The 23,669-nt window shown below is 40.0% G+C and overlaps 1 protein-coding gene across 1 annotated transcript in view; it reads left to right on the forward strand.

The window, feature by feature from the left end:
- Positions 1-21,774, forward strand: part of oprl1 (opiate receptor-like 1) — a 99,792-nt gene extending 78,018 nt beyond the window's left edge. Inside the window, exons 3-6 of the mRNA XM_029426168.1 lie at positions 3,947-4,034; positions 4,863-5,045; positions 6,049-6,139; positions 20,464-21,774. Of these exons, the coding sequence (XP_029282028.1) occupies positions 3,947-4,034; positions 4,863-5,045; positions 6,049-6,139; positions 20,464-21,008 (907 nt within the window). The 3' untranslated portion in view covers positions 21,009-21,774. The remainder of the gene's footprint in view (positions 1-3,946; positions 4,035-4,862; positions 5,046-6,048; positions 6,140-20,463) is intronic.
- The last annotated feature ends 1,895 nt before the right edge of the window (positions 21,775-23,669 follow it).

Raw genomic sequence — 23,669 nt, forward strand, 5'->3', positions numbered from 1 at the left:
CCAAATGCAATTCAACATTAGTTTTTTAGATTTTTCTCGCCTTATCTTTACCATAGTTTGATATTTTTGGAGAATGTAACCGTATGACGTTGGTGTGGGGCGAATGTGTGCAGTCAGTGTGCTGGTATTAGTGCTCAGATTGCATTTTGTTCAGAGGATAATACCGGTCTTAGTGTTTATATGAGGACATGTAGTCAAAAGAGAATTAGAGAGAGAGCTGAGGTATTAGCTGGCTGAGGCAAAGCAGTAAACCCTCTTTAATGGATGGCTCAATAGTTCATGCTTATTTTTTTTGGATTGTGGAATTCCTGAAACGCAGACAGACAGTGAATGCTATCAAGACTGAGTCTATCAGACACTGGACCATAGGCCCTTGAATACTCCCTGCAGTCTACCAACCAATAACCTTAGACCTAGAATAGACCTTAGAACTTAACCTGACAGAAACAAGACAACACAAACCACAGGACCACATCAGGCTGCTGCGGAGCCCATACCTGACGGAGACCACCTTACATCAGGGGAAAGGACACGTGAAGACACAATGTCCAAGACATAACATCCCTAACCTTTATATTTCATAATCTTTTTAATCGAAACATTCCCGCTCCCCAGAGCATGAATCGCCCACTCAAAGCAAATATAGCTCTACTACTTTCAGCAGTTTAATATTCTAAAGTGTGATAAATGTAGTCGCCTTAACACGGCTCTCAAGTTTGACCAATTGCCTTATTTAAAAGTGGAATAAAACCCTAAAGTCACCACTTCCAGCCAAATGAGCTGTACAGAGTTGTTAAGACTAGAAAATAGATGAACATCAATGGTCATTTTGCATGATAACAATGTCCTCACTCTACTGCAAGGTGCTTTGGACGCAATCTCATTCCTAACCAGCAATTTCAGCAGCATCACCCCACAAAGACACTCTGTGAATTCTAATGGTACAAAGAACCTGCAGCCCCGCAGAGGGTCTCTGTTTGTCATGCAGACCGCAGACTGGACTTGGCTGCAGACACTTTATTTAGGTGTTAAATGTGTGACCTACAGTGAAACGAGCTCAAGCTTTCTCATCTGGTGTTAGTGTTTATATGAGGACATGAAGTCAAAAGAGAATTAGAGAGAGAGCTGAGGCAAAGCAGTAGACACTCTTTAATGGATGGCTAAATATTTCATGCTTATTTTGGAGATTGTGGGATTCCTTAAGTGCAGACAGACAGTGAATGCTAACAAGACTAGTCTGATAGATTAGTGTGTTTCGGCTGCGTTTCAGGAATGTAAGTAATATGCACTGAGGGGGAGACACCAGGGCTCACTGCTGGGCTCACACAGTTGTGGATGAATTGAAAATAGGATCTCCACACAAAAATCTCACCCATGTTGGCTTTAGCTAATGTCAAAAGAGAAATCGTTTTTGAGCCCGAGAGACAGAAGTCCAGAAGACAAGAGAGACCTTGAGACATATGAAGACGGAAGACAAGATGTTCTGGAAGAGAGAAAAAGACACACACACAGGGTTTGGCTGGGCAGACTTGGTTCCTGATGTAAAGAGGGGAGGGAGGCTGAACAGATGAAATATTCTCTCTGAAGAATCTCATGTCAGCAAGACTTCAGAATACAGAGAGAAGGAGGGGAGGAATGTTGAGAGAGAACGAGCTGGAGGACGAGGAGGAGGAGGAGGAGGACAAGACAGCAGAGAGAGAAGAGGAGGATCAGAGGAGAGGAGGCAAGATATACACAGGGTACAGGAGAGAATAAAGAAGGAGGTACGGGATCAGGAGAGAGGGAAGAATGGGACTTAAAATAGGGCTGAAATATATTCAAAGAGTGGGGGGTTAACATGGTGGGAAGTTTGATGGAGAGAAGGAGGAAAGAAGAAAAAGCGAGGAAGGGTTAGCAGGTTTTAGAGAAGTAGGAAGGTAGGAGAGAAGTGGGAAAAGAAGGATGTAATGCAGAGCAACAGTACAAAGGGAAGATGAAGAGACAGAGTAGACTCATATTAGAGACTAATACATATAACATACCTCTTTATTCTGCAAGTTGGTTTTCAGAGTGAACTGAGAGCAATGAGTGCCGATAAACACTTACACTGTAACTTTAAGAGTAAGATTGACCAACATGCATGTCTGCTCGCAAGTAAGTAGATTTTAAGATACATCTGGATTAATGTTATGATGAATGTTTGTAGCTTAAAGCAATTTATTTCTTATGCTGCCCATTTCATTACTGTTCAGTCTGCAGCTGTTCTTCAGTGCTCTTTGTCTCTTGGTTTTGGTCCTTGAGTCTTATTCATAAAGTGTCACAAAGGAATTGAAGATATCTTAATGTCATCTTCGTGAACCTTGCCGATGCAATGCAGACAAAGGCAGGAAGGACAAGAGAAATCAGAAGGAGCTGAGGGCGTGGAGAACGATAACACGTGAGCAGGAGGAAAGATACAGAGAAGTAAAAGTTAGAGGAAGATAATGAGCGGGATAAAAGGATAAAAGAGTGAAAGACACAGATGTTAAGATGCAAGGGAATAGATGAGTGAACGATCTGAAAAAAAGGAGTACAGTGAACGGCATCTAAAATTGGAAATGGTGAGAGGGGGGGGGGTGAGGACATGAGGAGGAAAAGGGAGGCAGAGGGGGAGATGGAGAGAATGGGTGAAAGAAAGAAGGGGATGTTTTGAGGGGAAAAGTGAAAGTGCAAAAGAGCCCGAGGCCAAACTGAATGAGGGGGGGGGGAGTGGGAGGGGGGAGAGGGGTGAGGCGGAAACATATGACTGCAATGCGTTTTTGTAAAGTTTTATCCAGGGCAGCTGTAGCAGAAAGAAGTTACAGCAGCAGACTCGGTTAAAGACTCAAAATTCATATTATATTTCTGTTTTATTGCATTCTTTATTTTTCTTTTTAAAAAATGTCTTTTTTTAAGATTCCCAAAACATCTTCTTCAGATATTGAGGCTGGATTCCTGATATTTTTCTCCATTATGACCTCAGAAAGTGTTTACTAATAATATATATGTCAAAGAGAGTCTGAAGGCAGAAAGTAAACACTTGTATTTGTTTGTGTGTGTGTGTGTGTGTGTGTGTGTGTGTGTGTGTGTGTGTGTGTGTGTGTGTGTGTGGGTTTGACCCAAAAACATCAAAGCATCACCCCAATTTTAGCTTTTTATTTGAGCGAGAAAAAGCCAGAAGATGAAATAAAAATCAGGGGAACCCTCGGGGCAGAGCAGACACTGGCCCATCGGACCGGGAATATTCCCTCCAGTCTACCAGCAGATAACCGAGAACTGAACCTGACAGAAACAAAACTGCAGGAACGAGACAACACAAACCGCAGGGTTGCATCAGGCTGCTGCAGACGGAGACCACCGTACCTCAAAAGCCACTAAAGGCCCAGTAGCAGGCGAGCTCAGAATATGAATACATTCCTGCTCCCCAGAGGAAGAACCCTTTTGACACTAATGACCTCATAACCTTCCCTGTAGTCCAGTGTGACCCTTACAAAACAAACTTTTAAAGCAAGTATTGCTCCACTACTAATGAGGCTCTAAGAACAGCTAATTCATCAATATGTTTTTAAAAATGTGCTCCAGTTGCGTGTTCTCAGGTGGGATGGGTGTTGTCGCCTTAACAGGGCTTTAATTTCACATTTTAAAGTATCATTACTTCCAACTTCTGGACACTTTCTGTCTCGTGTGTAACTTTAGCAGACTCTAACAGACTTAGTATTGTCATTTTATAAAACATACAATTCAGACCTGAAAATAAAAGCCACATAAACTGCTCTAATGTCATGACAACAATGTCCCCACTCTGCTGCACATGAAGTGTCTCTGTGTGTCATGCAGACTGGACTTGGAATAAGGTGTTGCATGTGTGTGTGTGACCTACATTAAAATCTCTCTCTAATCTCTGTCATTCGACTGAACCTTTGAGTCTCTGTGCTTCTTCTCTCCACAGATACACGAAGATGAAAACAGCCACCAACATCTACATCTTTAACCTGGCTCTGGCTGACTCTTTGTTTCTCTTTACTTTACCTTTCCAGGTAGGACTTGATGGCAAATTAACAGCAAATAGTATCAATGCAATAATGATGTCCTAACCCCAAAACCAAGATGATACATGATACAGTTGTACAGCTTGCATTGTGTCCACCCCTGGTAATAACTACTGCTCATGTGCGTCTGATATACTGTGGACATACTGCTGCAATGAACTCCATCGTTGTTTCAAATCGTACATCGGAATATAAACACATATGATGTATATAAAAACATTATCATCACTTGAGTGATTTGTTGCTTTGTGCCTTATCATGCAGTGGTCTGGTAATATATCACTTCATAACACACATATATATATATATATATATATATATATATATATATAGATATATGTATATATATATAAATATATCTATATAGTATATATAATAAATATCTATATATATGATATATATATATATAATATATATATATATATATATCTATATAATATATACTATATAATATATATATATATAATATATACATAATATATATATATATATAATATATCTAAATATATCTATATATATATTATATATATCTATATATATATATATATATATCTATATATATATATATATATATCTATAATATATATATATATATATATATATATATATATATATATATATATATATATATATATATATATATATATTTGTTTCCTCTCTATATCCATTGTTTAGGATGCTGTTTTAAGAAAAAAATAAAAAAAGGTTTTGTAATTCAGATTTTTCTCATATCCCCCGGCACCGGTTGGTTGTCAGGTTGTCGCTATGTCAGGCTTCACTTCACTGATTTGCTTCCAATTTGCGGCATGTTTCCAGGGCACCGACGTGTTCCTGGGCTCCTGGCCGTTTGGGAACGCTCTGTGCAAAGCAGTGGTGTCCATCGACTACTACAACATGTTCACCAGCACCTTCACCCTGACAGTGATGAGTATGGACAGGTATGTGGCCGTCTGCCACCCTGTCAAAGCACTCGACATGAGGACTCCTCACAAGGCCAAGGTAAAAACTGTTTCATTTCAAAGTGAGATACTCGCCTTATCAAAACCTTCGCACCTCTATTGTCCCTGAATGTACGTCTGACATCAGATCAGTCACTTCAGCTTTAAGATGACTTTGTGTGTGCTTTCATGTTGGGAAACCTGACACAGGCAGTCATGCACATTTACAGAACTCAAATCTATATGCTAAACAAGAGCAAGTGGCTGGAGACATTTGTACAACTAGAAATCATCTTTAAATTGAGATGATCAATAATTGAAATGAAAACTCAGATGACAACTGAGCCAAGCAGCCTGTCTGTTGTCCTTGTTTCGTGTGTATTTGCAGTCTTTACATTTAGTCTTTACCAGAAAGCAATAAAGCATGAGGTTCGATTGTCTGGTGCAGCTACTGCACAGCTGTTTGATGCGTCTACAGCTTGGCTGTAAATGTGGTAAATAAGTAACAATAACTGGTGTTGCACCGTGTTACGTGATGTTTGCCCTCTATTTATATATTGGCATGAAATGTACTTTGTGTGGACACTTGTTGAGAAACAGTCCTTTTCAAGAGCTGATGAATTCAATGGCACAATGAAGAAACACCTCAGCACAACAGAAGGTGCTTTTCAAGGTTAAGACAGCTTTTCTGCCAAATCCTCCTCATCACAGTGAACGATCCTTTCAGATTCAAGATGTGTAAACATTCTGCCTTTTTGGAGAAAAAGCAAATAGATTTAACACATTGAAGTCTGTTTCCAGCTGTTGAGGAGTACAACTGCTTTATGTGAAGAAAAGAAAGTTGTTTAAGTTGTTTAAATCAGATTAATTGCTTCAAGTGATGTCACAGACAATGTAGAGATGTGGTGTTTGCAGCCGGCTCCTCATCTCAGTTTATAGCTAGCGGGTCATGAGGGTTATTAAATGATACATACAACTATAGAACCATTCTATCTGTATAGGTTATTGGTAAAAAAAATAAAAATATATATTTTTTATTCACCATTATGTCATCATGTCTTCAGGTGGTTAATATCTGTGTGTGGGTGTTGGCTTCAGCCTTTGGTGTCCCAGCCATGGTCCTGGGAAATGTTGAGGAGGAGCAAGAGCATAACAGTAAGTCATTATTTCACACACACACACACACACACACACACACACACACACACACACACACACACACACATTGCGGGTATGCATGTACTGACCTGTGCATATACACATGCATGCACCTTCACCAGCATTTCAAACAGCATATATCACCTTACATGCATTTCTCCTGTGACTGTATTATGCAAACTAATGCACAGCTGTGCAACACAGCTTTCAAGTATTTCAAAGGGATTGCTTCGGGGGGTTTATGACGTGAGTCTATATACAAATGTTGTTGCTGTCCCACTTTTTATAGCTTTCTCGTACAGCATCTGACTAATAGGCTCAACACGCGTAGTCGTGCGATGTCTCTTCTCCAGAAGTGCAGAGCTTTGAAGCCCGGCTGCCTGCGAATACACGACACTCCACATGGTGCTCAATGTTATGAACTTTCATACAGCAGGTGCACGTTAATATCTACCAACATGGAAATAGATTTTCAGCTCAATCAGCAGAGGTGATGAGAACGACAGCTTCAGTCACTGTGTTTTGATTATTAAAAGCTAAATTTAATTCAACTTGTTGCACAAAATCCATGTCGCTTTATTGAATAATGACAGTTCAGATGACTGAATGTTTTTACATGAAACAACTAGAAGGACACACACATGTATGAATTGCTAACATAATTATTTATATAATATAAATATGCATGACTGAGATTCAATCAGACAAATGGATTCAATCAGCAGATTATACTAAATTACCCAATTATACTGTGTTTACATGAATTATTTTACATAATATACATTACATCATGCACAATAATCCATTGAACATTTAATATGAGCGTAAAAAAAACATTAAATTCACGAAACCCAACCTCATTGTCCTGGTGCAACGATGCCCTTCTTCTTCTTCTTCTTCTTCTTCTTCTTAAACATGTCTTGTGAAATTTCTCATGTCCAGTAATGTGTCTAGCACCTCTTCATATGTTGGTGCAGTGGTGATGGTCTAGTGGTACGGCATCCAACCACAACCACGTTGTGAGTTCAATACCAGGGCTGCCACCATTGTACCCCTGAGCTGCTCCAGGGAGACTGTCCCTCTAGTTAGTTCACTGTAAGTCGCTCTGGATAAGCGCGTCTTCTAAATGACCTGTAATGTTGCCAAATGTCCAGAAATAAAATCTAAATGTTCAACAAGGTGCTTAAAACTTAAACCAATCCACGTTCTAACCCACACTGAGCTCAGCCTCGAGTGGCGTTCAGGCAATTATTACGTGTGCCTCTTACAATGTTATGTTCTTGGCAGACTCTGCTGCGCTCATGTGTCCCATGAAAGTTCAAATTTATCGAGCCCATCTCAAACATAACTTGTTATTGTATGAAGACCGAACTAAAGAAAGCATTTGGTTAATTGTGACTTCAGACGCAGCTCTCAGTTTGTTAGAAAAACACGAATGCAGCGAACGTGTCTCATATTTGGAGCATGGGAACTCATAAAATGTGTAACAACATTACATTACACCTGCCTCCAGGTGTTAATGTTCAAATGATGCCTGTCTTTGTTTCGACCCGAGGATGAGGCGAGGGTATAAATAACACCAAACCGTGATGAGGCTACATCGCTCTATAATCTACTTTCTCATCGCTGCTTTTTCTCCTTTCTATTTATTTAATTGGCCTCTCCTCCAAAGAGACCAAACGTGTTCGGAAATCAAACCTTAAACTCAATTTAAAATCTAATAAAAGCATTAGATTAATTAAATCCAGTATGCCTCCCTTCCAGGGTGCACAGCTGAACTCCGTTTCCTTTAATGAGATGTCAGTCAATCAGGTGCGCAAACCTCTGCGTGCAGGTTAACCTCTTCTGTGCTGCTTCATTTCCTTTCCCATGCTTCATCTGTTTCATTAAGAGTCTGCGTATGTGTGACAGTTTGTCTTTAATGATGATACACCGGCCCGTGTGTGTGTGTGTGTGTGTGTGTGTGTGTGTGTCTTCTCTTATACGTCTCTCTCTGGCCTTGTTGGTTCATCTTCTTGTCACTTCAGATCGTTGAGGGACGAAGTACACTTTACAAGCAAACTAAAGCTCTTTCATACACGCACCTTGTTACATAAATATGATTGAGATTGTATCGGTCCCTTTGGTCACGACAACGATTGTCCAGGTCAGACCGAGTACCAATTCTCAAACATTTAGTAAAACGTGCACAGAGAAGGATTAAATGCACATTCTGTTTGCCTTACAAAAGCACTGCAATAAATATATTATTAAATAGTATATCTCAAGCACAAAGAAAACGAATAAAACCACTATAAAACTGTAAATGACTCAAATCTAAATTGTGGATGTTCTTTATAAAAACATATTATTTCTCCTCACGGCATGCGGCATGTGAGGAATTAATTTTGTATAATCACATGAATAATCAGAAATCACTCCCTCGCCATATTTTCAGCTCTCATTGATGAATAGCAGAGCAAACTTAATGTCTTGTCATTTTTTATGTCAGGTATCATAAAACAGGCAGCATATCTTCTCAGGCTAATAAATGATGAAGATTTATTTGGGGATTCAAAGTCGGAGTAAATTAAGGCTTTAATGGCTAAATGTTTTAAGAGGACTGAGAAGACTATACTTGTACCTTCAACTGCAACTTCCTGCTGGATTTTTAACCAAATACTGAAGTTAAGTTTGATCTCTGTTCATCTCAACACCTGATGGATAACAGCAGCTTCACTCTTAGTTTGAAATAGACTCATTTCATTTATTTTCTTATAGCTGCTCATCAGTTTGTGCTGAGTGGATCCAGCTGGGTCCTTCTTCTCTACACATACTAAGTTGTGTGTGTGTGTGTGTGTGTGTGTGTGTGTGTGTGTGTGTGTGTGTGTGTGTGTGTGTGTGTGTGTGTGTGTGTGTGTGTGTGTGTGTGTGTGTGTCAAAGCAGAGCATTTGCCTTATAGGGTTGTGTGAGAGCGATGATGAGCATTTGTGTGCCTGTGTGATCTGATCGTGTTGGCAGCCTCGGATAGCGTGACACTCTTGCTGTTGGCGTTTACAGCTCGCAGATGGCAGCTCTTCACCTAAAAAGGCCAAAAGATTCAAAGAATTACGCTCAGTTTATACGGTAACAGGTGCACAAAGACTTTCATATGACCTCAAAGTGGCATTTATATGAGGCTTATACAAAGTTAAAGCAGGCAATGACCAACTTATGTCATCAGTACGTAAACAGGGTTGTTAATTGATACTAGTAGCTGAATATCTCTTCAGCAGCTGCTGGCTAATACAACCACATTTCTGGCCTCCAATGTTGCCCGCTGCAGTTTTAATACGCTGCCTGTTTAGCTGACTCACTGCTGTTATGACAGAGTGAGCATACTGTTTACGACGTGTTTAGCTAAAGTTAGAAAGAACAAGTTAAATGTTCTAATTTATATTAGTGTTGTTGTTATTATCAAGCAATCATAATGCATTAACTTGTAAATAGAGTTGTCACAATATCAGATTTTCACTATCGTGGCCGATAACAATAAAAATGTGAAAGAATAAGAAGATAAAGCTAAAATATAATTGTGTTTATTGTGAATTATGTCTCTTTTTTTAGGCAAATAAATTTCACTGATATGTGTGTGTTGCTTTGGGGGAGACAAAGTCTAAATGATTTAAGAGGCTGTCCATGTTTAAATAGTTGTAGATGACTACGTATTCATACACATTGTTTCAAGAGCCTGTAAATGAATGTACTTCATTGTATAGCACCAACTTCATATCTAAATATAGCTATTTATGTATGTATATCTTACACAGTAGACACAGGGCTGCTGGTACAGTCTGGTAACAGACCATCGAGACTGTATCCCTGCAGTAAAGACCTGAATTTACTTTTTTCTTAAAGGTGTTGTAGAAGCAAGACCAAAGTTTGGTTGTATTTCTTTTTTAATGCTGACAAATCAGGAGACCTTGTTGGTGCATACCTGCTTATTTAAAGCAGTAATGTTTTTGACCACTGGTGGTGCTATGGAGCAATGTTTTAATAAGCGGGTAGGATATATGTGTACGCACAGATGCATGCGGGTGATGCAAAACACATCCTTTCTAACGGTTTCAAGTTATTCCCCTGATGACATTTGGTGGCGTTGAGAATGTAGCCGTGCACCAGCAAAAGCCGGGGGAAGAGTAGGACAGACTGAAAAACATTTTCAAGCCTTAAACAGTGTCTGTGTTAACGTCTTCAGACGCAGCTCTGCCCTCTGTTGCTCTCTCCCCTTTGGTCAGTGTGCAGACCTGTGTTAAGAGGCTACAAGTAGATCAGATCAGTTGTGCCAGCTGTAACGCCGGGTGGACATGAGGTCACCTGTCAGGCTGCGGCCACGCTTGCTGCTGACGTGGCTATACTCCTATACTGAGCAATCTAAAAAAGGATTTTGTTCGATTTAGAGGGAGAGATCTTTTTGAATTCACAATGTGAACAGATAAAACCACATTGACTTGATTGTTTTGACTTGAGTCACTTACAATCTGAATATCTTACACATACATGATTTGAGACTATCATTTTATCCATTCTACCCCCACCAAATGGTTATGCTCATGCAACGGCCAGAACAGGTGTTGTTTAAAGGTTGACATTTGCTGCAATGTCCAAACTGTCTGGACTGAACCGCAATATATTAATCAGTTTTCTGGAAAACGTTGTTGCAACTATTTATGCGGTATATTTATTTAGTTCACATCGTTGCAGTATAATCCTCATCCTCTACTGCTCTACTTTCTTGGGATCCCCCATGGTCCTATCTTGGGTCCCCTAATCTTTATCTGTTTGGATGAACAAAAAGTTTATTCCCAGAGATTTTTCTAATTTCTCCCACCAGTATCAAATCAAATCAAAATCAAATCAAATCTATTTATATAGCCCAATATCACAAATTCTACATTTGTCTCAGTGTGCTTTACAGACTGTACAGGTTACGACACCCTCTGTCCTTAGACCCTCTGTCCTCAGACCCTCTGTCCTTAGACCCTCTGTCCTTGGCATCGCACAAGGAAAAACTTCCTAAAATAATAAAAGGGGGAAAAATGTTAGAAACCTCAGGGAGAGCAACTGAGGAGGGATCCCTCTCCCAGGACGGACAGACGTGCAATAGATGTCGTGTGTACAGGATAAACAACATAGTACAAATACAACATTTGACAGAAATGATGTTGTGTTGAAAAAGAGAAAGTTTGGATGAATCCAGGAAAATGTCAAAAAGGCTTCCCGGTGTCCAGCAGGACCAGAGCAGCAGGCGCAGCCACGATTCATGATCCTGACGTAAACTTTATCAGTGGCAACCTGCCACATGAGACACAGAAACTCTGGATGATGAGTTAGTAACATACATTTACATAAATGCATACATATAGAGAGGGAGAAGAAGAGAGGGAGGAGAGGAGAGAGGAAGAGAAGGAAGAGAGCAGGGAGGTGTCCCCCGGCAGTCTAAGCCTATAGCAGCATAACTAGGAGCTGATCCAAGGTAAGCCTGAGCCAGCCCTAACTATAAGCTTTATCAAAAAGGAAAGTCTTTAGCCTGCTCTTAAATGTGGAGAGAGTGTCTGCCTCCCGAACACAAACTGGAAGCTGGTTCCACTGGAGAGGAGCTTGATAGCTGAAGGCTCTGGCTCCCATTGTACTCTTAGAGACTCTAGGAACCACAAGTAACCCTGCAGTCTGGGAGCGCAATGCTCTAGTTGGTTTATAAGGTACTAAGTATAAATTAATACAACTGCAGTTTCTCATAGGTTCAGTAGCATGTAGACTAATGTGATGTTAGAAACTCATCATTTGTGTGTGATTTTTAACTCAGACCTGTAATTTGTATTTCTTCGTTATGTGCAGTTCAGCTAAGTCACATCATCAAGATCAGCCCTTGTCTTTCACCCACAGACCTGGGCGGGGTCATCGATGCTTTTATTTCCTCCAGGCTTAATTACTGCAACTAGCTCTCCTCTCCTCCCCTCAAGCAAAATACCTTCTAATTGCAGCTTGTGCAGAACACTGCTGCCAGACTGCCAACACGCTCTTGTTATTCCAATCCTTTCTGCAACTTCCCAGCCTGCCTGTCAATTTTAGAATTGATTTTCCGCTATTGCTTTTTAAAGGTTTGCGTGGTCAGGCTCCTGCTTGTCTGGGAATTAATTTCCCCTCTGAGCCTGATTGAGGCCCGAGAACCTCCTGCGGCTCCTGTTGCTGTTCCCCAATCTGTCAGTGACCTCTTTTCACTCAATCCATTAAAAGAAACATTTTATCTTAAAGACTAATACTTACTCACTGGTACTGTGTACTCTCTTTGTCAGTAATGTTGTTCTAAGAATTACTGTGCATGATAAAGTAAAAGCGGATGAATTGAAAGATGGACTTGTTGGGCATCGAGAGTGGAAAAACAAGTACGCTTTTAACATTAATGTTATCGCTAAATATAAAGAAAATCACTATCTGAAACGGCCAGTGATTTTCCACATGTCCACACATAGCACTGCTGTAATCGGGGCTATGTTTCCAATAAAAAGCGTAATACATTGTATCTAGCAGGAGAATGGGAGTCTAATGGTTAGATATTGATCCCGCCTGCGGCTACGGCCTAATCCTATAATCATTTTTATTAGTCTACTCTACAGTGGAGCTACATCTCTGCTCTCCTGCGTTCTCTATTTATCTCCTGCTTCTTCTTATTTCTATGTTTTCTTCCTTTTTTCCCACAGTTTTTAAAATTTCTCCTGCTTTATTTAACTTTATTAATTTCATTAATTTACTTCTCATGTCCGTGTTTCTGTTGTCCTTCTCTGTAAGCACTTTCATTCTACACTCCTCTTCATCTCATTCCCATCCTCACCATTTCATTCCTTCTTTTTTTATTTTAAATGTAATCATCCTTTCATTTAAATCTCCACTTCACTCTCATTCTCTCAGTTGTCGTCTTCTGTCTGATACTCTTTGTATCTTCTCCGCTTCTCCCCATATGTATCTTTCTTTCACTTTCATCTTATTTTCATCAGCTTCATTTTATTTTAATTTGATTGTCATCGCTGACATGATATTCTAATCACATTTTATTCTTACCTTTTTTCTCATCTTCATCTCATTCGAATCTCCTTCCTTTCATCCACATGAAATCAAATTAAGTAAGTAAACTTAATTTTACCCAGGAAACCGCTGGAAGTTAACGTTGACTTATTTAAATGTACGCCCGTGAATTATCTGCATGAGTGATGAGACATTGCAGAGAAATTATCAAAATAAAATATCCAGCGATAAAGTTTGATGGAAGAAAACTAACAAAAGAGAGAACTGAGGAATACCATTTAGTGTGTGTGTGTGTGTGTGTGTGTGTGTGTGTGTGTGTGTATGTGTGTGTCTGTGTGTGTGTGTGTTAGAGTTTTGTGCCCCCTCCCCTACTGACATGACCACATAAAACCTTTATGACAAGTGCTGTATCGCCCAAGGTTAGACACACACACACACACACACACACACACACACACACACACACACACACACACACACACACACACACACACACACACACACACACACACACACCAGCTGAGGCTACAGAGAGGGCAGACATGCCCCAGTTCCTTTGCCAGCTTGAAGTTGCAGCACGAGCATGAAACCAGATATCATATTGAATTAATGGAAACCATCGCTAACTATATTCTGATTATACTCTTTGATCAACAAGAGACTTGCATCAACGACAAAGACTCAAAAAGCATTGCACAAAAACAACGCTATCATCATCACGACATGAGCTTTTATTTTGAAACTGGCTCAATGATTGTGGTGGAGTTACCCTCTAGGCTCCGCTTGTATAAATTGTTGGTTTGGCATCGGTCGTCAATCCCAGTGCTGTCAAACTTGATAGTAGACTAGAAAGCGCTCAGGCAAGGCTGCACAATGTTTTACATGTTTTAACATTTTAACCATTGAAAATGAACGTTTTCATCCAGATTAGTATCTAAAACATATAGTGACAAACAACTCAAACTCAAGACAGACTACTTCCTCTCTGAGGAAGAAGCAAGAGGACAAAAGAAGAGAACAGACAGCTTAAATAGCCACAGTACTGTGCAGCCTCGAAAATACTGGGTAACATTTTGTAAAGATCGTCATTTATAAATGGTAAATTGATAATTATTACATGTATATTTACTGAGGAGTTCAGTGCTGACGATATGGTCTTGTTCACACTTTACATACAGTAAAGAGGATTTGAATGTTGACTTCGATAAGTCATATCACTAACAAAAGTAATATGTCTGTTTAATTTGACATATCATTGCTTTATCAGTAGCCCATGCAATTAATACATCAGTAGTTGGATTGACCTTGATTAACCCCCGATGAAAATAATTACACGATTTTAGCAGCGTATTCTCATATCTGTAGGTTCTTTATCATTTCTCATACGGAAAGTTTCCAGGCGGAAGCTGAGGCATTAATTCCCCAAAAACGTTCTGGTGGAAAAGTGGCTTCAGGATGTTGGATGAAGAAACAAACATTCACGTGTTCAGGTAGGAGGGCAGAAGGTTTCAATCAATGCTGTTGTCCTGAAACAGGGAAATTGAAGACATAGGGGAAGGAAAGGGAAGGAAAGAGGAGGAAATGATTTGTGAGGAAATGTGAAAGGAAGAAGGAAAAAAGGGAAGAGGAAGAGTTAATCATAAAGAGGAGAGAAAGCAAGAAAAGATTTGCAAAAGTCGAGAGGAAAAAGAGAAAGAAAAAGGAACAGATGTGAAAATGAGGAATCGACAGATAAGATAAAAGTAAAGAAAATAAAAAGATGAGAGAAAAATACAGATGATTCAAGCTGGAGGAAAAGAACAAATAGGACGTAGGCTAAAAACGCAAGAGAGGGTAGAAGTGATAAATGAAAAGAACGAAAGCTGAGGTGGAGAATCACCAACTGTGAAATGGAAACCAGGATGGGACACAGATCTCTGGTTATATATGGAAGAAAGAAAGACAGAAGGGTATGTAGGGACTTGATGACAGAGATAATGTCGGGAGAGAAACAGGAAAGAAACAGTGGATATGGAGAAGTTCACGCTAAAGAGAAAATTGGGTGTAAAAAAAGCATCCATCAGGAGAATGCTTCCTGTAATGAAACCAAGGGTGCGTTGCAATACCCATACTAGCATACTATTAAGTACTAGTATGTCCAGATACACAGTCTGCCATAGACCTTTAATTAGGCTTTGCCACAACATTTCCTTGACCTTGCAAGACACTCTTAATAACACGACACAGTCTTCAGTTATTTCTCTTCTTTGTGTCACTACTATGTCTCTGTGAAACCTTCAGTCATCTGTCACTCAAGGTCACTGAAGTCGTTGGAATCGACTGTTTTCTAAACAGCGGTGGCCTGTGGTCAGCTGATTGACTCTGGATGTCAGTCAGAGGAGTCGAAGATGCCGTCTGAACCGTAGAGGGCTTTGGAGCAATCCAACAATCTCCTGTATGGGAATCAAGATGGGGTCAAACTTAAGTGCTCTCGTGACTTCTGCTGCGGTGGTTGTGCGGCTGCGGCTCAGGAGGCAGAGAGGCTCTTTGATCCCCGGCCCCTGCCGACATGTTGAAGTGTCTTTAGCAGAAATGAAATCCATATTGCAACCTGTGCGTGTGAATGATGACTTGAAGCGTGATGATAAATACACTGAAAATCACAGTACCAAACCTAAGAGGAATTATAAGCTAAACATTCTTTTCTGTAGGAACTGATGATGTGACCTTGTTTGACAATAAACTTTGAATTAATGAAGGTTAATCTGGGATAATTGTGAATACTATTTCACTGCATGCACAATATATGACAACACTGCTTTGCGTATAAACGAAGGGAAGAAAGCGTCACGCATTGACATTTCAAAAGGTGAGATATTTCACAACAGCCATTGATTGACTGCCGCTAACAGCTCTGGAGTGTCAGTGTCTATCGGAGCTTCAGAGAAGCTTTAATGGAAAAGCAATAAATCCCATCTCTGAGATTTCCCGCCATCAGCTCTTCAGAGAGATGAGCGTTGAGACATTCAATGTCTTTGGTTTGTTTTTTGTGTTAAATTGTGCACTAAAAAAAATTAGATTCACTCAATAAAATTGTGCGCAGGATTACTATCCAATAAATATATGCAGCCCCAACTCAAACTAAGTACTTCCATGCAAAAAAACTCATTTTTATCAAATATAGCTAATATTAAATGATTAACTAAATTAAATGAATTCACATTTGTCTAATTCAAACTAATATAATTGATTGTAAATAAAAAAACTGAGGTGAAATAAAATTAGTTTAAATTTGTATTTATTTATGCAATTACCTACCTATTTTTATATTTATTTCAATATTTTTTTATTCATGCATTTTTTTATTTGTGTGTTTATTTCCTTATATATTCCTGTATTTATTCATATATTTATTTAATGATACTTAAGTTATCGTCCGCCACACACGGTTTAGACACGGGATAAGACATCCAGATGTGGGTGGGGATTACAGTGTGCCATAGGATTTTCTCATTATAAATACATGCCATGGTAGAAATAAGTGTGGGCAACACTGTTCAACGCTACAGGGGAAACATATTGTGGTAAACTTACCAGATATTCATTGAGGTAGATGACACGGCCTCTCAGGATGCACTCCCTCCTGGTGTTGATGTTGTCACACTAATGGACGACAAACCAAGACAGAATTTAGCCAAATGTGGGTGCGACAGACCAGGTTGTCTGAAGGCCAGAGGGTCGTATGTGTCCAAGTGTCCCTTAGCAGGACACCTGACCCCTAAATACCCCCAACAAGCTGTTGCCTTGTATGAATTGCACAACCATTGGTGTGTGAATCAAATGCATTAATGCACGAAAACTGACTAAACTAGAGAAAGTGACCATTTCTTTATTATCTAAATGTCATCAGACATCTCCCAGTAGAAAGCCTGAGAGAAGTAGTCCCGGACAGGTGGAGGTGCAGAGATATAAAAGTTCCCTGTTAGGAGTTTTATGATTTTGATGTAGCTGTTTAGAAGCTGGATCTGCAGTTATTTAGGTAGCTACACGATCGGGTTTGTATCCGTGTACTGACGAGCTGTCTCTGAGCAGAATGAGAATTAAATTATAGATAAGTCAAAGTGGCCGCAAGGTTCGCTGTCAAAAATGTCAGCGCTGTGTGAAGAATAGAGAGAGAGGAAGCAGAGAGGGGGAAGAGGAAATGAGAAGATGAACTATGTTCATTACACACCAGAGAACAAAACCGTTGGATGGTTTATAAATGAAGCGTCAACTTTGCTTTCCTTAGATTCTACTCGTAACACGTGGACATGCTGTGACGTACACAGTCCTCAATGGATGCTGACACTGAATTGGGACATGTTAACCATGGTTACTGTTCTATTTGCCCTCTGACCCCTCTGAGGGATTATTTCCCAACAGGGATCAATACCATTAGTATATTCTTTGGTGTTGAGAGCCATTTTTATAAAACACATACATTTCACAGCCCTATCAAGCAGGTTATTACTATTCCTGTCCTTTCACACCGACGTTTACTGTGTTATTGATCAATGGCTGGATTATGGCAGTAATGGGTTCCATTTCTACAAGGGACACCCACGCACGATGAATCATGCACACTCATGGCCCTGTGGGATGCAACAAATAAAAGCATCCACCAAATGGAATAATAGATCAACTTTTTCTTTTAACGGTTCCTATTCTTATTTGTTTGATCTGGCTTTATCTCGACTATTTATGCAGTCTATTCTGCAGTGTGTGTGTGTGTGTGTGTGTGTGTGTGTGTGTGTGTGTGTGTGTGGTGTGTGGTGTGTGTGTGTGTGTGTGTGTGCTTTCTGTTTTATCTTTCCGGTGCAAACACAGTTTGAGGATGGAATTCTTTGGTGGAAGACAAAACATTCCACTTGATTTATTGCTTAATCCTTAAAAAATATGGAAACGGACTGCTAAATGTTTACTTTGTAGAAGGTTTTAAAAGTACAAACAACGTCTCTAAAGCTTTTATATTCAAGTTTTGTCCCATTTCTTAAAAACTGGGACAATAATTGAATTGATGTTGTGCTCTCAAGGGATAGTGAAATTCAACTAATTCATTAAAAACACTTGTTAGTGCAGGATAATTATCATAATCAGTAACTAGAAGGCACACAGAGAGTGGTTGAAGTGTTCTTCTGCTATACTTTCAAGCCTCATTGCTTTAACTTACATTTTTAAAGCAGTATAACTTCTTGGCCTTGCGAACATCCTCAACTTTGCTCACTTCAAATTTTTTGATTAAAACATGAATTTCATCTAATGGCAAAAAAAAGTTGTTGACAAATGAACAGTCAAAAAAATAAAATGTACGCGAGTTGTTTTTTCCTTCTTCCCATCGCTCTTTGTGCTCTGCCGGGCTCAGAGCGTGCTCTCGTTTCACCAGGCTGACTAAGCAAGAAAGTATTAAACTGCTGCTGTAGGCGGTTCAATACTTTACACCACTTAAATTCAAAATGTCAGGTTTTCAGAAAGTGCAAAAATAGTGTTTAATTTGATGATCGTGCTTTTTGTAAAAACACAAGTTTCATAAACTTTCCTCAAGCCATACCTCAGTATAAAGAGGTTCTCAAACTAATTACTCCAAAGTGTCTCCAGTGTAACGTTGATGCGTGAACACCGCAGCGACAGCAGGTCGTCATGACATACGCAGATACTCAGCAATAAAACAACATTCATCTTGTTACAGGATCTCTAAACTACACTACACTCAACGTCACTATCAATTTATTAATCGTATGTGGACCTTGGTCCGGAATTTGAGAAGTCCCAGTAGAATCCTTAAATGTTCCTTTAAACATACACGATGGAATGTAAGATTTTAAGTCATAACAAGATGTCATAAGGTGACACTCCCAAGTATGTCATCAGATTTCACTGTATTGCAAGTGAGATTTACATGTTCTATGCTGTTGTTTTTAATAACCTTGTATCTCCGTCCATCTCTCCTCCACTTCAGTCCCGACTGACATATCTCAAGGCACAAAATGGATGCAATTGCCATCATTTGGTTCATAAATGAATTGAACATTGGTGATTCCTTAACTTTTCATCTAGCGCAATCGTCAGTTCAAAATTAGAATTTGTTCAATATTGCAGAAAGAGTGAGGATTCATTTCTTTTTAAGGATTCCAGAGAGTTTATGAGTTATAATCTGTAAACACTGCACCCCTTGGATCTGCAGCAAATCCCTTCTCATTGGCCGGAGGTGAAGAGGTTTACTGTTTGTTATCTAGCAGTCGCCCACTGTGATTGTGATTGGTTTCTTCCTTTATGATAAGAGGATTTTCCTCAGGTGTCCAAACCTAACAGCTGAGTTTCATTTGGGCATTTGAGGTGAATTTGTTCAGTCTTATCAGGAGGACTGCGGCGCTGTTCTCTGTTGGGATTTAGGCTGAATCGTTAGGTGTGTTTTTGTACAAATATTGTAAAATATATTCTCCTGTCATCATTCATTAAAGCTGTTTGTAAACTCAGTGCAACGTCCTGTAGACGCCTTTCTGTTTTTATCCTCATCCCCAGCCCACCTGCTTCTTCCAAAACTCTGTCACCATTCTTACTTTACCTGCCTCTTCTTATCTCTCTGTGGTCCAGACACAATTATCTTCCTGTCATCTTCCTCCCACCCTGTTCATTTATCCTGCCACACATCAGTCTCCTTTGCACCTCTATCATCATATCCTAATATAGATGCAGATGTTTTTTTCTTTCCTCAATTATGTGTGCCTGTCTTCTATTATTAGTATCACTGCCTACTCATTAGTCATTTGCATTTTAAATGATATTATTCAGGTGTTCAGCTCAGATTGTTTTCTGTAAATATACTAAGTAGTTCTAATTGCATAATGTTTAAATAAAGGTTTATTTATATCAATTTCCTCTATCTGCATTCAGACTTGTTTAGCCTAGCTTAGCACAAAGACTGGAAGCAGGGGGAGCTGTTTTATCAGAAGTGAAAAACCAGACCTTCTAGCATCTCGAAAGCTGTCATGATAGCGAGCAATCCAGTCCCCAGTCCAGAGCTTTGAGGAAGTGTCGCTGCTCAATAAAAGGTCCAATGCATAACTGATCCTACGATTGATCATATTCTTTCACTTTTAGGAGAGCAAGCAGTTTCTCCCTGCTGTCAGTCTTTATGTTGATGTAGGCTGAAGACATCCTGGACCTACCTTGCTATAGACTGCTCTTCCAATTTTTTCTAATCACATATTTCATTTTGTTCTTGTATCTCTCTTCATCTCTTTCTCTTCTCCAATGCATCTAGACATTGAGTGCGTTGTGGTTTTGCCTGAGCCAAGGAGTCACTGGGATTCTGTCTTCGGAACCTGCGTTTTCTTCTTCTCCTTCCTCATCCCTGTGGCTATCATCAGCATCTGCTACAGCCTGATGGTCAAGCGCCTTCGCAACGTACGCATCCTGTCCGGCTCCAAGGAAAAGGACCGCAACCTGCGGCGCATCACCAGGATGGTCCTGGTGGTGGTGGCCGTATTCGTCATCTGTTGGACCCCCATCCAGATCATGGTCCTGGCTCAGTCACTGGGCTTCAACCTGAGCAGCTTGTTCACGTTGGTCCTGATGCACTTCTGCATCGCACTGGGCTACGTCAACAGCAGCTTGAATCCTGTACTCTACGCCTTCCTGGATGAGAACTTCAAGCGCTGCTTCCGCGAGTTCTGCAACCCGTCACCGTTCCGCCTCGACACCCAGCAGTCGGGCAGGATGAGGAGCATTGCTAGGGAGGTGGCGGCGGCCTACAGCTGCAAGGCTGATGGTTGTGGGCCTGGAGGAGGAACACCTAATCCAGCATGACTAGGCGTGGAGCTCCCTTTGGTGGGGGTAGACCCCCAACAGAGAAGAGAGAACCACGGGACAGGGAACTCCAACACAGAGTTGACTCAGATTACAGCTCTCTAGCGGCACGAGCCCCCCCGCCCCCCAACTAGAAGACTGGCCTGGGGTGGGGGGGAGGGAGATGAGGAGGATGGGGTCGAAAGGAAAAGAATTTAGGAGTAGGGATGTGGATGACAAAGGTAGGGTGGGAGGGAAAAGGGATACATTACAAGCTTGGGTGGGATAGGTGGTGGACATCAGGGTTGGCGATGGTGCCGGATATGGGGGGAGCTCAAAATATTATGGATCCTGGAACTTGGAATGATTACGGCCTCCACTGAAGGGGTAAGACATTTTGCAATGTAAGACTTACATCAATAATCCAACTGTCTTTAGGTGGATTTAAACACAAAAGAGGAATTATTTGACATGTATTGCAAATCCAAAAACAACAGCCTCACAAACAGAAACTGCATCTGCAAACTGAGGTTGGTACCCAGTTGCTGCATCTCTAGAAAGATGTCTGACTTTACTTGGGTATGAGAAGGCAGGGGTTGGGGCTAGACATTTGGAGAGAGCATATACACAGCACAGGACTAATAGAAGGAGTGCAGATTCCAAAATCTCTGAAACCACCGCAACGCAACACTGCGTTGGTGCTTATAGAAATAATATAACATTGGACGCACGGTAAGGATCGCGGACTGAAGACTTGCCAAGAAAGAGTAAAGCTTTCTTGAAATGTGAAATAGATAATATACACTTTCACTGCTGTTTATTGTATCTTTAAATAACTTTATTTCATGAGTGGTGGGCACAATGCCCTGTGTCCCGCACTGATCCCATTATGGGGTCTTGATTGTGATGGTTCTCTAACAATGGGTAAACATAATGGTAATATGCTGCTGAGCCCTTATAAAGACTTACATGGGCACACAAAGTATAATGTGATGATGCAGCCGGTAGACAGAAGGTTGGATGTAATACTGAAACAATAGCCGTCTTAAGGAAAATAACTATGTGCTACAAGTTTCTCCTGAACAATATTTCTTAAACTGTGTCTATGGATCACATGAATGTTATTTCTCATAGGAGGAATGTTTTTCAGCGGTTATATAAGCCTGAGAAACCCTGTCTAACAAGTTTCATAGAGTTTTTGTGATTGTTGAACCTGTGGGCAATTTAGAGGTTGGGACCGGAGACAAACTGGTGAGATGTTAACCTACAAAAACAGCAAAAAAAAATGAACGACCGATCTGTGTTTGGGACAAGCCTAGCCTGGGTATTACACTTATTTTTATTCTTGCTGTGTTCTAGGACACAAGATGAAGGACAGTGCCTGACTGGTTGGTCCACACATGAAATGTTAATTTGCCTGTATCCGACGGTAGATGTACCCATTTTAAATTTGCAGCAAGGACTTGAAAAGCTTGCCATGAACATAGTTTTCTTTTATATGACCGGGGCAAAGATAATATTTATTCCAAGCACATCTGAAATGTGATATTTGTCGAATGATGATTAAGCGATTACTGGTAATGAATTTGTTCTTCTTAATTGTTATAAATATAATTCATATTTTGAAACATGCTTACCAGATGGTATTTACAACACATCCGTGATTGTACCATTGAACCAGATATCTCTTAAGTTTAAATAAGTTTCAAAATGAATACAAGGAAATACAGATTACCCCAAACCCGATAGCAGATTCACGCACTAAGGCTACTTATTTTCTGGTTAACAGATGAACTAAACAAAGTATATAAATATTCTCTATTTTTCCATTTACAAGATCAATGTTTGCTTCTGTTTCCTGAGCTGGCACTTCTGTACCGTTAGCTGATTCTGGAGCATTTGTGTACCTGTTGCAGAAAAACACCACCTTCCTCCTTTTAATAGGAAATAACTTCCCTGAAATGATTACATTTTTCTGTATCATCACTGTCTTTTGCAATACTTAGTCACTTTTTAGCACTACCTCTGGCTAAAAAGTGTATACATGAACATTGATGCAGTCATAACTGGAGATGTAGACTGAAGTTTACTAGCTTAAATAAACCAAAGTTTGCTTTCAGTAAAAAGTTCAATTGTAGGGCTCATATTTAGGGATGTTCTGCTATAGTTTTCATTCCAAACCATTTTTACATACCAAGCCCTGGGTTCGGGACTCAATTTTTAACTTGCCAAACAGCTGAAGCTCTGCTTGTTTCCATGGTTACATTGCAATTATCACCAAATTTTTAGTATAAACTTTAGGAATATGATGAGTTTAACACCTTTTGAGTAATTTATACAGGTGTACAGGATTTTATTATCTGTTTCACTCAAGCCACTGAATTTGACCCACTGTGGTGGACAGGACAGGTCTAATGTAAAAACGATTAGGTTGGAGGAGATTACCATCTGAGACATCTTGTTTGAATACTATAAGCAACAAGGCGATATAATCACAGCTGTTTTGAAAATCACACATCGAGGTGTGCTGATTTTCCCAGGTCTGTAGCTGCTGTCAGGTTTGGGGAATCAGATGAGAAACTAACGGGGGTTTTGAGGTAATGAACTCTGGGTTTGAGATATTTTGAGGTTGGGACATTTACATTGGGTGGGGTTGGGTAGGGGTGCTAACAGTGAGTCATT

The sequence above is a fragment of the Cottoperca gobio genome, unplaced genomic scaffold (assembly GCF_900634415.1).
Source record: "Cottoperca gobio unplaced genomic scaffold, fCotGob3.1 fCotGob3_124arrow_ctg1, whole genome shotgun sequence".
In the NCBI taxonomy this organism is placed as follows: domain Eukaryota; kingdom Metazoa; phylum Chordata; class Actinopteri; order Perciformes; family Bovichtidae; genus Cottoperca; species Cottoperca gobio.